General features: G+C 56.0%; 2 protein-coding genes and 1 long non-coding RNA gene across 3 annotated transcripts in view; 1 reads left to right on the top strand and 2 right to left on the bottom strand.

The window, feature by feature from the left end:
- Positions 1 to 934: 934 nt before the first annotated feature.
- CASQ1 (calsequestrin 1) lies at positions 935 to 10,799 on the bottom strand. Its single transcript, XM_008154253.3, has 11 exons — positions 10,361 to 10,799; positions 8,622 to 8,706; positions 7,799 to 7,899; positions 7,443 to 7,554; positions 7,090 to 7,163; positions 6,650 to 6,780; positions 5,533 to 5,578; positions 5,077 to 5,131; positions 4,773 to 4,873; positions 3,930 to 4,004; positions 935 to 1,561 (listed from the first exon to the last, which is right to left on the bottom strand). Exons 1-11 carry the CDS (start codon positions 10,637 to 10,639, stop codon positions 1,412 to 1,414), a joined length of 1,209 nt encoding a protein of 402 aa, XP_008152475.2. The 5' UTR covers positions 10,640 to 10,799; the 3' UTR covers positions 935 to 1,411.
- Positions 7,170 to 9,884, top strand: LOC129147877 (uncharacterized). Its single transcript, XR_008555095.1, has 4 exons — positions 7,170 to 7,270; positions 7,542 to 7,584; positions 9,305 to 9,570; positions 9,700 to 9,884. It is a non-coding gene; the product is annotated as an uncharacterized LOC129147877 (long non-coding RNA).
- A 3,463-nt stretch (positions 10,800 to 14,262) lies between the features above and the next one.
- Positions 14,263 to 16,240, bottom strand: part of ATP1A4 (ATPase Na+/K+ transporting subunit alpha 4) — a 37,097-nt gene continuing 35,119 nt past the window's right edge. The window contains exons 22-23 of the mRNA XM_054711738.1: positions 14,852 to 14,943; positions 14,263 to 14,561 (exon numbers count right to left, since the gene is read on the bottom strand). Coding sequence (XP_054567713.1) covers positions 14,533 to 14,561; positions 14,852 to 14,943 — 121 coding nt within the window. The 3' untranslated portion in view covers positions 14,263 to 14,532. The remainder of the gene's footprint in view (positions 14,562 to 14,851; positions 14,944 to 16,240) is intronic.

Consider the following 16,240-nt stretch of genomic DNA (forward strand, 5'->3'; position numbering starts at 1 on the left):
ACCCCTCTGCAGTCTAGATCCATCCTGCCCACTCCAGGTCACCGCCACCGCTTACGCTTCTCTTTTTGTCTGTCTGGTCTCCTCTGTGTCTCCCAAAGGACACACACACATTCTTCTGGTGCTTCTGACGTTTCCACGGGCTGAAATGTCCCCTCCCCAACTCCCTTGCCCCTAATCAAATCCCATTCTTTATTTAAGACCTAGAAAACGATTCCCTTCCTTTAGGAAGCCATCGAAGCCCACTCTGACCTCTCTCTTCTGAGCCCATCCTATCCGTTGGCGCCTCCTTTTAACCAACATTTTTTAGGGACGACTCTCTGTGTGCCAGGCCCTGTGGACACAGAAAAGGCCTGGGTTCCTGCCTTCCAGGGGCACCCAGTCCAGTGGGGGCAGACAGACATGTCAATGAAGAGCTGGGCCGGCACGTGGGCTGAGTGCTAGAATAGAGGTGCCGACAAGGTGCAGTGAGCCCGGAGGAGGGGCCTGCGGAAGGGCCACCTCTGGGAAGGCCTCACCGAGGAAGGGTCATGTGCACTCAGTCTTGACCTTCAAAGAAGAGCTGCAGGGAGGGTGCTATGGGGCCAAACAGAATCACGGAATGACGTGATGCTGTGTGCTTTCCTTCAGCTGTTGTTCGCGTGCCTGCCTTGACTTCCCCGTGAGGTTAACCAGCTTGAGCGTGGGGACAGGCTGGCACTCTCGGTTCCCCCAGCACCCAGTGGCGGCGGTGCCGGACACACGCCGTGTGCTCAGAGAAGGCTTGTTGACTTGCAGCAGGTAAACAATCCAAGCTCCTCTGGGATAACTGCCTGGAGGGAGCCCCTCCCCCGACCCCCCACTCCGCATCACCACCTCTAAAAAGGCACTCACACCTAAGGCACCCCGTCTGGCTGGCTCCCTCCTGCCAGAGGGGTGAGACCTCACCGGCAGACACTTGTGCAGCTGCCCCAGATCCTTTATTGAGGCCTCTTGTTTGACCCAAATACATTAACAAAAGATTGCTGCGATCCAGCCCCAATCACAGTGCCCTCCCTTCCTCTTGGCCAAGGATATGGGATTTGAGAAAGTGGGGGAAGAGGGTGCACAGGTGGGGGGAACAGAGGAGAGATGGGGGCCCAGAGATATGACAAGAGGAAACCACAAGAAAGAGTGTAGGGAGTAATGGAAGGAATATAATAGATATAGGACATCGTGGGACAGGACACCGAAGTCAGAGGAGATAGCCGGGCTGTTGTGTAGGGAAAAGTAGTTCCTTTTCTCATCAAGTGAGGGGCCCAGGGTCTCAGCACACAGCATACAGGCCCCGGGGGCCCTATGGCAGAAAATGACCTAGTGTCCCTGGAGGACTTCAGGGAAGGCGGGAGGGAGCCTGAGGAGAGCAGGTGGGGCACGGAGATGGTTGCCATAGCAACTAGTCATCATCATCGTCATCATCATCGTCGTCGTCGTCATCATCCTCTGTGTTGATCTCACCCTCCAGCACATCCTCCAGCCAGTCCTCCAGCTCCTCAGCGGAAGGCAGGTCCTCCTCATCGTCCATCTCCATCCATATGCTGTCCGCCTAGGACACAGCACAGGTGAGGACTGAGCTAAGCCCGACTTGGTTCTCCGGACCTGTCCTCCCACTCGGTGGGCTCTGCACGTCCTTCCCTAGTCCTCTGTCCCCTCCCTTCATCTGTCAGTGGCCAGGGGAGAAGGTCTAGGTTAGAACAGTGACCGTAGGAGTAGAAAGAACGGCTGGACGGGCCAATAGGTTTTCTCCCTTCAGTCTTCCTGCCATGCTGTTGTCGTGCTGAGCTCCTAAAACAGACCTCTTATCATGCCCTTGATGCAGGACCACTGCTGGCTCTCTATGGCCTAAAGAGTCAAGTCAGAAACTTCAGCATTCAAGGCTTTTTATAAACTGCTTTTCCAGCACCAGCCTCAGCGATCTCTAGACTCTCAAGCCACAAAAAATGACTTGCCCTTTCCTGATCCTAATATTCATTTTCCTACTTTTGACCTTTTATACTAACTTTTCCATAAGTTTGGAAGTGATTTCTCATAATTTTCACTTGTAGAACTCCTCTACATTGTGCAATCTCCACTTTGAATGCCACACTCCTTTTAAACCCTTCTCTGCCTGACCAGTGTGGCTCAGCGGTTGAGCATCGACCTATGAACCAGAAAGTCACAAGTTCAATTCCTGGTCAGGGCACATGCCCTGATTGTGGACTCGGTCCTGAGTGTGGGGCGTGCAGGAGGCAGCAGATCAATGATTCTCTGTCATCATTGATGTTTCTATTTCCCTCTCCTTTCCTCTCTGAAATTAATCCTATATAATAAAGAGGGAATATGCAAATTGATGTCACTCCACCACAAAGATGGCAGGGGAGGGGGGTTTCCATAACACAAGATGGCTGTGAAGGCTGAGATCCTGTAACGAGCCGTAATGAGCAATCAGCAGGGACCTGAGGCTGTGCCCCGCCCCCCGCCCCAGTGGGGCTTGACGAGACCTCAGGCTGTGACCCCCACCCAGCAGGTCTTGATGGGGGACCTGAGGCCGCGCCCCCCACCCGGCGGGGCTTGACAGGGGACCTCAAGGTGCGCACCCTGCCCCGGTGCTGGGCCGGGGGACCTCAGGCTGCACCCTCCACCCAGCGGGGCTTGACGGGAGACCTGAGGCTGCACCCACTTCCCGGTGGGGCTTGACAGGGGACCTGAAGCTGCGCCCCCCCTCCCAGCGCCAGGCTGGGAGACCTGAGGCTGCACCCCCCACCTGGCGGGGCTTGATGGGGGACCTGAGTCTGCACCCCCCGCCCAGCAGGGCTTGACGGGGGACCTCAAGGTGCACCCCCTGCCCAGCGGGGCTTGACGGGGGACCTCAGGCCACGCCCCCCCCACCTGGCGGGGCTTGACAGGGGATCTCAGGCCGTGTCCCCCACCTGGCGGGGATTGATGGGGGACCTCAAGGCACGCCCCCGCCCTGGCCTGGGCTGGGGGACCTCAGGCCGTGCCCCCTGCCCCGGCGCCAGGCCAGGGGACCTGAGGCTGCGCCCCCATCTGGTGGGGCTTGACAAGGGTGGGACTGGCCGGGTCTGGATCTAGCCCAATGGGGGAGGGCCGGCTGGGTCTGGGTCTCATGCAGTTTTGAGGCGCATGTGGGTGGGCGGGGACTTGACTCTGGGTTCCGCGGTGCGTACCAGACTCTGACAGGAGGAAGATTTTCATATACATTTTACTAATTTTCTTTCATCTCTGATACTTCTATTATAGAGAAAGGGAAAATAGCAATATTAAAATATGTCCTCTAATTAATCCCCTTTTAATGTGCATGAATTTTGTGTACCGGGCCACTAGTAAAAATATAAAAAATAAAAAATAAATGCTTCTTTGATTTTCTCAAGCAGAAATCACTTTGATTTTTGTGCCTTCCTAGCTTTTAATTGTGTCTTTATTATAGAGTTTATCAGATCTGTCCTGGTAGTGAATGGAATACCTGCCTCCCTAGTTAGACTGAGAATTATATGAAAGCAAAGACTGGCTTATTAAGTTCAACTCAACAAACATTATCAAAGCACCTGTCATGTGCGAATGAGATTTCTGCCCTCAAAAAGCTCAAAGTCTCCTGGAAGGGACACGTATGGTACATACATAGCCACATGGAAGTCATGTTTCCAGTGCCAATGGGTCTGAGAGTGCTAAGGAAGAAATGATTCCAAGTGAGAGATCTGGAAAGACTTCATGGAGAAGAGGATGTTTGAACGAGGCCTTACAGGGTGAGCAGCCAGTTCTAACAGGTGGGGATGGCCGTGGTCAGGGTTAGGGTTAGGCTGGGCATGTCTGCCTCTTCTGGGAAGACTCAGCTCCTCCTTAGCAGAGCAGAGGGGAGTCAGCTATTCTGGGAAGCAGAGGTGAGGGTCAACCAGGGGTGAATGAAGGAAACTTACATCAGTAACATTGACGACTCCTATTTGTGGGGCTGACAGGTCGATATCAAACGTCTTCTCCCAGTATGGAACCAGCTGTGGGGAGACCACATGGGGCAACTTAATGGGGTTGAGGAGCACATGAGTCCAGGAGGGTGTGAGGGTCAGCACAGGGATAAAGAACACTGAGCCCAGGGCAGAGCAGGAGGGGCCCAGCTGCAGAGCCCGAGGGAATCGGTACAGCTAAGCAGTTAAAGGGTAGAAATCCTAAGGGAAAGTATGAGGAGGACCAGCCAGGGATCTGGACTCCGCCCTCTTTTGATCCTGGATCTGCTACTGAGTGACCCTGTGATTCTGGGCTAGTCACTTCTTCCCCGCCCTCCGTTTCCACATCTCTAAACTGAGGTAGTTATGCCTGGTAACTGCCCATTTCCTCACATTTCTGTTCGTTCATTCAGTTAGTTTTCAACAATGAACGCTGGGTGTTGGGGATCAAGCTGGGGACAAAGCTGTCCCCGGAAACAGGGAACCTCTGTGCTTTGATTCTATGATTGTGTACATCCACGTACAGGGGTCATGTGTCCATCTGCTCCCCCAAATTCTGGTTTTCTCTAGAAGGAGTCAGCCTCTGCCCAGCGTCTGCTCCGGGAGTCAGGTGGGTGATGTCCCATGTGGTTCCTTCCGATCCCGCTCCCCTTCTCAGTCTCTCTCCATGCCCACAGTGCCCTTGAGCATGCAGCAGGCATAATCTCCCAGGCCCTCCCGCGAGGAGATGGGATAGGAACTCGGAAACAAGCTCCCTTCAGAACGTGCCATAGTCTGGGCCCTAACTTAGGACAGCCGGGCCTGAGCAGTGCCTCTTACCAGGGGAAAGTCGTCAGGGTCAATCCAGATGATGCTAAGATCAGGGTTTTCAGTGTTATCTTGGGCCACAGCCTTGAGAGTCTCTAAGAACTCATAGCCATCTTGGAGGGGACACAAGCGAGAAGTATGGGGTGGGTGGAGAGAAAAGGGACAAACAGAAGACAGAATCCAGACCTCTTTCCTCACCTCCCACATCTCCACATGTCTGGCCCAGCCACTTGCACTCTCCCAGGAATGCCTCCCCAAACACCCCTGTCTCCCCCTTTCACCAATCCCCCCAGTTCATCCAGTCTTCCTCCCTCACCGGGATCAGCTTCCTCTGCAAAGGCCACAATGTGGATTCCATCCATGTCGTCCTCCTGCGGTGGGGGAAGGAGGAGGGCCTTAGCTGGACTCCCCGAAGTCAGAGACCCCAGAACAGACCCTATATTTTCCTTGAACCTGAATTTTATGGAAACTCAGCTTCTGGATTAGGTGACTTCTTATGGTGGTGATCCTTTCCCCAGTGACACCTCCGTTCAGCTCTAGGCCCCATACCTCCTCTGGCAAACCCTTCAGCCCCAGAACTGTGGCTCTACCTTGTCATCTTCATCAACTTACATGTGACACGTTCTTCAGAACAAAACCCCCCAACCTTTGCTGGCGCCATTGTCTTTCCTACAAGCAAGGCATGAGGAGCAGTAGGGCGGGAAGTTCCTAGGACTTGACTCTGCACCCACCTATGTTCCCCCAGGGCCTGGCCCTGTCTAGGGGTACTCACCCAGGTCTCATACATACTCTCAGGCTTCAGTTTCCTCAGGGTCGATCTAGAACAGACAGAGGATACCCCCCCAGAGTCTCCATAGCAGAGGCTGCCTGTGGGCCTTGCCTAGGGCCCGGGCAGCTTGTAGCCCAGAACAAAGACATCTGGCAAAGTCTAAGCTCTGGGCACCAGGCTCAGATCGCTGCATGGTTTAAGCAGGTGGGAGAATGGAGGGTGGACAAGGGGACTGCAAGAGAGCCTTTTGGTAAGAAGGTAAGAACTGAGCATCTGAATATTCATTTTTTTCATTCATTCATTCATTCATTCACTCGTTCATTCAATAAAATTGGGTGTCTGAGATGTTCTGAGCCCTGTGCTAGGTGCTGTGTAGACAGAGTTCAACAAAGCAAACACACTCCTGCCCTGCTAAAGGGGACCATAATCTAGAGGGAGAGAGGGAGTGTGGTTAACACCGATGAAAGGCTATTTCCAGCTGTGAAGTTCTATGAAAGAAGAGAGCTATGTGTGAGTTTAGGGCAGGGTTTCTACTATTGACTTTTGGGGCCAGGTAACTCTTTGTTGTGGGGGCTGTTCTGTTACTGTTAGTAACATCCCTGGTCTCTACCCACTAAATACCAGCAGCATTGCCCCCAACCAAAAACTCTCTCCAGACATTGCCAAATATTCCCCGGAGAGCAAAGTCCTCCCTCTGCCTTGCCAGTCCCTCCAGCCTGTTGAGTACCACTGGTGCAGGGTAATGCATGAGAAAGATCACCGGCCAGATCTGGATTGGAATTCAGTTCTGACACTTGTTGCCTGTGGGACCTCTTTACTTGAGGTTGTTAAAAGGACTAAATAGAAGAATACAGACAGGAAGCACCTCTCAGTTCACGGAAGACCATAGGCACTCAACACTCGTCACAACCCATAGTACACATTTATGGAGAACCTTCTACGTGTAAGGGCTCAGGGCTGGTTAGGGTGCAAAATATTGTGGGAAAGAGCGTATCTTAAGCACTGGCATCCAGAAGTGGATTGCCTCAAGGTGAGAGAAGCCCCCTGGTTAGCTGAGACTCCCCCAGCCCATGTCACAGACAGGTGCTCTGGCCCGCTCAGAGGTCTGCCCCTGCCCTACCTCCTATGCTCCTCCACGAAGCTGACAATCTCCTCTTTGCTGTTGGGCTTGTCCGGGATGGTCACGGGCTCGTCCATGAAGGCTTCATAGAAGTCAACCTCGTTCAGCTTCAGGGTCAGCTTCTTTGCCACCTTTGGGGGTGGGGGTGGAGCAGGGGATGCAGGGTCATGGTGAGAAGCAGTATGACGGGGGAGCAGGGAAGAGGAAGGGAGTCAGACTGCCATTGTGACACTGGACAAGTGTCTCCACTTTTCTGGGCTTTGATTGGACATGAGAGGACTGGGTTAGAGAATCTAAGATCTTTGGGGTGGGGGAGGCCTGAGGTAGAGGTGGGAGTGTGGTGTGCAGGGGGGGGAATAGGTCCCCATAGATTCTGGGAGAGGGATTGGAGGGCTGCTGAGGTGGGTGAGGGAGCCCCAATATGTTGTGGGGTGGAATACCTTGCTGTCGAAGGTGGCGAAGAAGGGGATGTACGGATGAAACTCCTCTGCGGCGTCCTCAAAAGCCTTGTAATCTGAAGGGGGATGCAGAGTCAGTCTCTGGGAGAGCAGGCTGCGCCAAGGAGCCCTCTTGCGTCTGTCTCCCCTCGTTCTGAGACCCACCCGCTCTAACCCTCTGAGAGTGAGTAAAACGTGTGATGGAGGAGGTGGGAACCACCGGGGTGCAGGAGATCAGGGCAGGCGACGGAGCCGACTGTGGCGGAGTTAGGAGATAAGAGGGGCCGTGCAGTGGGTTAAGTGTGGGGGAGGGGGAAGTCCAGGGAGGAGAACCGTGGAGTCTGAGGGTCACTCACGCTCTGAGTCTTTGCTCTTGAAGTAGCCGATGAGTTTGTTGTCATCCTCGATGTTCTCAAATGCCTGCAGCTCCCGTTCACCCTCAATCAATTCCACAGGGTCCTCTAGGACCTGGAAGAGCAGGGACGTCGAAGGAAGAGAGTGAGTTTCTATCCTCACTGGTAGGAGAGGAATGAGGATGAGGAGAAGAGGGCTGGGAACAGGGAAAGGTGCTCACTGGTGTGTGTGTGTGTGTGTGTGTGTGCGTGTGTGTGTGCGCGCGCGCGCGCGCATGCACGTGTAAGGTTGGGTTTGGTTAAGGATAGGCATAAAGTCTTAAAGCAAGGACATTAGGTCCAGAGTAATGAATCCTCACATCAAGCAGAAACTCCACCAGGGTGTCAGCAGAGAGTTCGCCGTCATACTCAATGACTTCATCTCCCTTGAACACATAGATACTGTCCTCTTCAGTTAGTCCTAGGGAGTGGGCCAGAGATGAGCGTGACCTCAACCTTCCCACAGACCCCCGAGTCCAAATTCAGGGCCAGAGCCCATTCTATAATCTCACTGGAACCCACCACCTCCCCTCCCCTTCCCCACCTCTCTGCCCCTTAGCCCTACACCCCGGGGGTGTATGCCCTGGTTCAAGAGGCTCTCCGGGGAGAAACTGAGATCAGGTGGGGGTGTTAGGGGAGGATGTACAAAGATTACCTCCCCTGAGAACTCCAGTGGCCAGTTGCCAGTTCAGCCCTTTAACCTCTGCTGTTACTGACTCCAAGACTTAATCACCGACTACCCCACCCCCATCCATGTCTGATGGCCAGTCTCAGGCCTGTGTCGCCCCCTGGTGGCCGGTGTTGTAACACCTAGCCAGGGCTCTGGAGGGGGAGGGGTGGGAAGAGGTGTTGACTGAGGCCTCTCCAGCCCCACTTGAGTTCCCTGACTCTTTTCTCCAGCACCTAGTCCTGTGTTTCAGTTATCTGAAAAACATATGAAGAGGGCCGTGTCCAGCTCTTTCTGGGACTTGAGCAGGGGTCTCTATTAGGAATAAAAGAGGCCGGGACCCTTAGCCATAACCCTTCTCATGTCCGTATGTTCTCCCCTTCAGAACAGCAGGGTGGAGTTCCTAGCCCATCCCAGGGCTGCCCGTCCAGTCTCCAGGCCACCGGCCCCTCCTTGCGCTCCCACCCCGCCCTTACCTAGTTTCTTGGCTACGGCTGTGTCCTTCTCAGAGTCCACCATCCCGAAGCCAACACCCTTGTCTTCGAGGACTTGGGCTGCTAACTGCAGGGAGGGTGAGGTTAAAGTCAGGCCCTGGGATTCACAGTAACCCCTCTTCCCCATCGCATGCTTCCCAGTGGGCCATCTGGGATGCAGGCAGTTGAAGAGTTGACCTTGACGCTGTGTAAGGATCCACATACCTCCACCTTTCCTACAACCCCACCCTTCTGCTCCTTAGCTCAGGAAATGCCTCGACATCTACTGCTCGCTTGCAACGTGCTTATTACGCTGAACTTCGAGGCGCTCAGTGCGATACGCCTGCTTCCTCAGGAATGCTGAGGAATCTGGCTTTAGAGAGACAGAGGCCCTTCCCTCGCTCGGGGCTGAGCTCACGCATCTGTCCTCATCGAAGGCCGTGCCCAATATGGGGTGACATCCCTGGGATTCTCCCAAGTGACCCACAATGGGAAGGATTTGGAGAGCAGGGGCGTAGTGGGGGTGGGGTGGGCTGGTCACGCTGCTGCTGAGTGGGCAATGCCTGAAAGCAGAGGTCACTGTGACCAGCACTTGCTCCCCTCAGAGGGAGAGAGCCAGAGCCAGAGCAGACGCGGCTGGACCCCCCTCGTCCCGGTGACCGTTCCCCTTCACTCTCACTCCCCAGGTCGCTGCCCCTCAGCCTGCCGGCCACCCTCTCAGCCTGGTGTGCTCTGCCTTGGGTGTGGCTTTGGGCTCAGCCCCACCTCACACAGCCTCGGTCCCAGGAGGACAGGAAGGAGGCAGCTGGCAGGTGGATGGCCGCGGATGCTGAGCCCTCAGGATAAAAATACTCCGCTCATTAATCAGATGGCCGGTTCCAGCCTGGCAGGGGCACACAGGAATGAGAGCCCGCGGTCCTGGTCTCTTGCCCTGAAATACTCCAAGCCCTGGGTGAGCTGGGGCCTCTCTGCACCGCCAGGCTAGAGAAGGGGCTGCTGACGCGGGACGGGGGGCGCCAGCACACGCCTGCTCCCGAGGGATGGGCGGCTGCATCGCCCCATCATCTCCGAACTCTTGCAGAAGAGTCCCTCTCCCCTCTGAGCCCGAGGTCAGCTTGGGGGTGAGGAGAATCTTCCCACAAGGAGAAGCTGGGGAAGGCGCTCTGCAGCCTCTTCCGGCCACAAGAATGTTCCAGCCAGAATAGCCTGCTTGACCCAACAGGGGCAGGTGGGGAGCAAGGGAGCCGAGGAAGAGCGAGGTCGGAGGCACGTGGAGGCGTGCTGGGCTCCAGTAAGCCTTTAGCCTTGACATAAATGACTTGCGAGATGTTAGTAACGGTTACATTTATACTCAGTTTAGATCTCTTTGGGGTGCCGCTCCTACAGTGTACAGAGAGGGGCACGTTCCCCCTTCCCCTGAAGAACCTCCCTTTTCCTTTGTTGTCCCCCTTCTGAGGACACACCAGTCCTAGCCGAACCTGGCACTACCAGCTCCTAGAGCGTGGAGGGGACATTCCTCGCAGTCTCCCTCCCCACCCCCACCCCCACCCCCACATTGCCTGACTCCAGTGGTACTTTCGGGTCCCCAAGTCCCTCTCATGCGGCTGAGGCCATACGCCACTTGGGTCCTATTGGTCAAGACAGGGGTCCTGCCACACTGTCCCCGGCCCCAGCCCCCACCCTCAAAGGCCTGCATGGGGTGGTAGGATGGGGGGGGGGGACCTGCAGCCCCCGGCACTCACCTCCAGGATCAGCTCCTCCATCTCAAATTGTCTCTGTGAGGCCTTGTCGTCCTCGGGGGGCTCGTGGTAGAGCAGCGCGAGCACCTCGTACTTCTTGAACACGTTCTTGTAGTTCTTCGCGTTGACATTGACCACACGGTCCACGCCATCGTACTCGGGGAAGTCCAGCCCGTCCTGGCCCCGCACCCCGGACTCGGGTGTCCCGAGCACCAGCAGTGACAGCAGCGCCAGCCGCAGGCCCCGCACCGCCCCGGCCCCCATCCTGACCGCGGCGCGCATGGAGGTAGTGGGATCTCGGGTCGACGCTCCTGGTCCAGAAGAAGAGGTTCGCTGGGGAGGGAGGGGCCCTGGGTCCTGAGGCCTGAGCTAGGGGCGCACCGTGAGGGTGGGGTGGGGAAGGGCCTCGGGCAGTGCACAGAGGACACTGCTGAGTCCTGGAGTCACTGTCAACAGAGCCAAGAGAAAAGGGTCAGGAGGAGGAATAGGAGCAGGGGGCGGGGCGGGAACCTGAGCCGCCCTCAGACTGGCACCCGCAGCCCCACCTGGTCCTGTCTAAATATGTTTCCAGAATTGGCAGGGGCGACGGGTAACCTTCTGAGGCCAGGACAGCTCCACGAGAGTGGCATCTCCCACCTCCTGCCCCTCTCCCCCCGGCTCCCAGAGCCTCCCCCCCGCTCCCCTCCCCACAATGTCCAGGGCTCCTCAGCCCCCGTCCCCCCACACCGGCCTAGCTCATCGCCATATTAAGAAAGGAAAGAGCTGGAGCTAAAAATAAGAGCAGATGAGTCGAGAGGTAAATGAAACTGGGGCTGGTGAAGGAGGAGTTGGGGTAAGTAGGGGAAGTGAGGGCCGGGGGACTCAGAGAGGAGGAAGTGGGGGTAGAGAGGGAGATATTCTGCCCAGAGGTTAAATCCACGAAGCAGGAGAGAAGGGACAGGCGCAGTAGTAACTCTAAGTCCTAGAACCTGGAATCCCTACCCGGTGAAGTCTGTCTGTCCACCAATGCGGTCCAGGCTGCAGCAGGGAGACCCCTGCGCTTCCCTTTAAAGAACCAGGACCAAGGATGAGGTCATTCCCTGAATTAAAGATGGAGCCTCGTCCAGGACTGGAGACCTGGCTCAGTTCCAGCAGGTTCCTTTGCTCCCCTCAGCACTCCTATCTTGGGAAGGACGGGCGTGGGGCGGGCAGTGCTGTGGTGGGCCTTGGGGCGCCTCTGCCCTGGGGAGTGGAGAAAGCCCTGGCTGCTGCCGCCGGCTCCTGCTCCTGCTCTGGACTCTGATCCTGTGGGACTCGGTTTTCTGCCCACAGTGGGGAGGGAGGGTCCCCGGGCCGCTGATGCCAAAGAAGCAGGGAATAGCAGCCATTCATTCCTGTGTCTGACAAGGAGGGTCACGTATAAACACTGGTGGGGGGCGCAGGGGGGTGGTTAACACTGGGAAATCCCGAGCCAAGGATGTAGGTTAATTCTGTGCGCCCGAGAGCCAACCCGAGTTGGGAAAGGCTCTGACTCCCTGGAGCCCATCTTGGGGGCGACGGCCAAGTGGATGAGTTCAGCTCCGCGTACCTAGGAAGGAAGGACCGTCTCCAGGGCGCTCACCGGTCGCTGGTACACGGAGGCCCCCCCATGGCGGGGCTGGGTCAGCGTCAGAAACCCCCATGCCCACCCCGAGATAGCCCTGATTTTGGAGCGACAGTGTTTATTTTGCACCCAGGCGGTGGCATGGCATTCGGTTAGAGGAGTGAACTCTCCCACGCTCCCGCGGGGCAGGCCCTGCAGGGCGGGGGCAGGCCGGCTGCAGAGAGTCCCGGGGTCGTGGCAGAGCGAGTCCAGGAGGGACAGCGGTCCCTTGCGCAGGAGAGGCCAGAGCACACCGGACCGGAGACCGGAGACCGGAGAGCCCTCCGAACCCACCTCCTGCCTCACAGGAGTGCGACTCACGTGCGCCCAGCCCCGCAGACAGCAGGGACCGATGGGCAGCCCCGCAGCAGGTGATCCAGGTGGCGTCTTGCCCCGTTTCTCACGTCTGCTGCACACGGGGGTGGGGGGGGGTGGGGGAGGGGGGGAGCATGTGGACAGAGACCCTGGGACATCAGACTTTGTCCATGATGACTCTGACCTGCCGGGTACCCGTGAGGGTGTGCAATGGGACTACATGGTGGCCCAGGCTTGCTCCGTCACCTCAGCTTCTCCTGCAGCTGCCAGACTGCTCACCCCTGCCCGCTCCCTCTCCTTGCCCTGGGCTCTGCAGTTCCACCCTGCGCTTTCCAGTCGCTGCACGCCCCCCCCCCCCCCCGCCCCCATCCTTTGCGCTCCGATGCTTTGCTCTCTGCTTTCTGCTCAGCGCTTTCCCTCTGAGCCCCTGCTTTCAGGCCCTCGGGCCCAGCGGGCTCAGCCACCGGTGTCAAATGACCCTGAGTTGGGGCCTCTGTATTTTTAACCCACCAGACACCCGAGGCTCTCGCTCCTGAAACCCGAGGAGCTGGCCCCTCCGTACCTCGTTCACACACCCCCTGGCCCCTCCATCTCCCAGGGTCTGGTTCAGCCGCGTCAGCAGCTGGGGGTGGGGGTGGGGATGGGCGGGGGGAGGGAAGGACCCCAGACTGATATAGCTCTGTCCCCCGGAGACCTTGCATTGGAAGAGGGAGGGGAGCATGGGTGGGGAGACCTCCGAGGCGGGTGTAGGGGAACAGTGGCTGACTGTACCTTCCAATGCCCTTCTCTTCGGCCTCCCACCCAGACTGGCCCATGACCCTCTCCCATCACAACCCTATTCTCTTGTTGATGGTTGTGTCTATTTCTGTCCCCGCCCTCATTGTGAGACTAGTCTGAAACGTGAAGGGCACAAGTTCTGGAACCAGAACGACCGTGGTTTCCTCATCTATAGCATGGGGCGGGGCGGGAAGAATATATTTGTTGAGTTAATGGGTGGTTGAAGGCCCTTGTCCCACTGCAGGCATAGCATGCAGCCACCAAACACATCTACTTTGTTTTTGGTGACAGTCTGATTCCCCAGCTTCCCTTAGCCTTTCTCTCTGGCTCTGTACGCTTTGGGGCACACAGCCAATCCTCTCCTCTAAAAGAAGCCTGAAAATGAACGGACCCACAGGCCAAAGTAGACCAGCTCACAAAGCAAAGCTGTGAATGGGTGGAGCGGAAGGAAGACCCAGGCAGGAGGGAAAGGCTCCCTGGGGACTCCTCAGTCGCCAGACCCTCAGCAGCGACCAGGGTTCCGGGAATGGCCATCACCTCTGTGGAGTCTGGGGCATGAGGCAGCGGGGGTGTGTGTGTGGGGGCGCTTTGCCTAATGTAAAGGCTACGGGGATGCAGAAAGCGTTGTTTCAGCCTCTATTTCAAGGCAACAGCAGAGAAAGGGCTGAGGGTGGGAGGGGGTGGAGATGACCTGACCAGCACGGGGTGGAGGGCAGGGATCACCAGTGCCTTCCCCGGCCCCACATCCACCACTCACCATACGGCCCTTCCCAAGTCATTTAACCCCTCTGACCTCAGGTGCTCCACGGATGAAGTAAGCTCTCTTCTAGCACGAAAACTCTGGTTCTATAAGCTGCTCCGAGGGACAAAAGTGGGGCTGGCTGAGCCCACCTAACGGACTGCATGTGGTGCAGTGGTCCCCTGTCGGGTGTGGTCTGCTGCTCTTCCCCCCTCGCCCCCCCATTTCTCTGATTCCAGCTGGACTTGTCCTGTCCTTGCTCCATCGGGTGGGAGAGTGACTTTAAGACTGGGATAGCCCTCAAAGGGCAATGGTGCTGGACTCTGACCCCCTCCCAGCCTCAGCTGTGGTCCCTGACTGTCCCGCCTGCCTGGCTGCCACGGAGATCTAGAATGAGCGCGTCACAGTCACCTCCACTCTCCCCAAACCGGATGCGACACGTTCAGTCTCGTGAGAGATGTTGTAAAGGTTTACTGTCTAGACTGGCCACTTGACTCAACAGGACAAGGTCCCTCTCCGCTGGGTCCAGTCAGACGCAGACTGGGCGCCACCCACTCCCTCTCCTCCCCACGGTGTGATCGGCCCAGCCCCAGGACGGTCCCTCTCTCTCATCCAAGGTGATTCATCCCAGCTTTTCTCTGTCCCAACTCAGATGTCGTGCCAAACGCAAACTCCCTAACCCCCCACCAGCCCATGTCACGTGACGCGCCTCCTCTTCTGAGTTTAGTAGTAGGTCTCCCTTTCCACCCAGCCTGCGGGAGAGAAGAGACCAGATTGACCCAGGAAAGGCAATGGGAGGCAGAGGAGAGGTGAGCAGAAGGGTACGTGAGGACCAGGTGGGAGGCCCGAGGGTGGACCGCAGGGCACCGAGGATTGGAAGGAGCAGGATGGTGGAATCAAGGACTGAAGGACCGGGGTCCATGCACAGCCCAGGCAGTGAGGAGGGAAGAAGGGCAACGGGTCTGACGGAACCAGGTGGGATGGGAGAGCTAGTTAGGAGGCTGGTGACCCCTCAGTCAGAGCGGGGTGCAGGGAGCCTCACCTCCAGGATGAGTACGAATGGTGAGCTTCCTCATTTCGTCATAGACGAAGATCAGAAGGCTGTAGGGAGTGGCACAGAACCACCAGAGGATCCTGTAGAGACAAGAGTTGGTCAGTGTGGCTGACCAGAGAAGGGCAGACGCAGAGAACAGCGCACAGGCATTGGGTGGAGGGCTGGTCCCCACCTCTGCGGAGATCAGAGTCTGGGGGTGAGAGAAGAGAGATAAACGCCACATCAGGGGTCTAGGCAGTGTGTGGGGGGTTATTTACCAACGTTGTGGCGTTGCTGAGGGAGGTCCCCTGCGCTTTCTGAGTCCTCTAGGCCTTCTACCCAGCAAGGGGAGGTTGTCCAAGCAGGAGAGGTCTGTCTGAGACTAGACGTGCGGGAACGTTCTCCCGGGAACATGCACACTCCTCCGTGTTGAGTGATGGGGAACCTTTTCTTCCTGAACCTCTTTTGTGATTAGAGCCCAGGGAGATGGACTTTGGGCAGGGCCTGAAGCGGAACCACATGTGTTCTCCCGGCTGACAGAGAGAGGGCCTAGGCCAGGGCTGTCCGATGGAATGTGTTAAGAGCCACATGTGAAATGTGGTATTTGCTAGTGGCCACGTTAAAATAAGAGAAACAATTAATTTTAATAATATGTGTTACTTAACCCAACATATTATCATTTCAAAATATCATTGATATTAATGAGAGTCTTCTTTTAATACTAAATCTTTGAAATTCAGTGAGTATTTTACAGTCACAGCACATTGCAAATCAGACACTAAATTTTCAGTGGTTAAATGAAAATGTTTGTAGTCCACCCCAAACAGTAAAGGTTTGTTTAATAGAAAAATATTTGACACTGCTTTAGTTTTTAACTTTAAGTTTACTGAAACTAGCCCAGCCAGTGTGGCTCAGTGGTTGAGTGTCGACCCATGAACCACAGAGGTCATAATTCGATTCCTGGTCAGGGCACATGCCTGGGTTGTGGGCTCCATCACCAGTGGGGGGCATGCAGGAGGCAGCCGATCAATGATTCTCTCTCTTCCATGATGTTTCTATCTCTCTCTCCCTCTCTCGGAAATCAATGAAAACATATTTTAAAAAATTTACTAAAGCTAAATAAAATTACAAATTCAGTTTTTCCATCTCATTAGCCATGTTTCAAGAACTCAGGTGACTACCATAGTGGACAGCACAGGCCTAGACCAAGGCTATTTACACTCACTCACACACTCACTCACACACACACAAATATATATAAACAGTTATGGACATACTGCCACCCATTCATTCATTCAACAACCATCGTCATATGTCTACTTTGTGTTTGTGTTAGGTTCAGGGGAAATAACAATGATGACATATGGTCTCTGATCTCAAGGAGCTCAGGCAATCAAG

This window comes from Eptesicus fuscus, chromosome 22 (assembly GCF_027574615.1).
Source record: "Eptesicus fuscus isolate TK198812 chromosome 22, DD_ASM_mEF_20220401, whole genome shotgun sequence".
Classification (NCBI taxonomy): domain Eukaryota; kingdom Metazoa; phylum Chordata; class Mammalia; order Chiroptera; family Vespertilionidae; genus Eptesicus; species Eptesicus fuscus.

Excerpts from the sequence above, each read along its gene's own strand:
- CASQ1 (XM_008154253.3), bottom strand. The coding sequence starts at position 10,639 with ATGCGCGCCGCGGTCAGGATGGGGGCCGGGGCGGTGCGGGGCCTGCGG. Across the intron at positions 6,781-7,089 it reads TCGCCACCTTCGACAGCAAG|GTGGCAAAGAAGCTGACCCT; the intron begins GTATTCCACCCC and ends CCACCCCCAAAG. Across the intron at positions 4,005-4,772 it reads ACCCTGACGACTTTCCCCTG|CTGGTTCCATACTGGGAGAA; the intron begins GTAAGAGGCACT and ends GTCTCCCCACAG.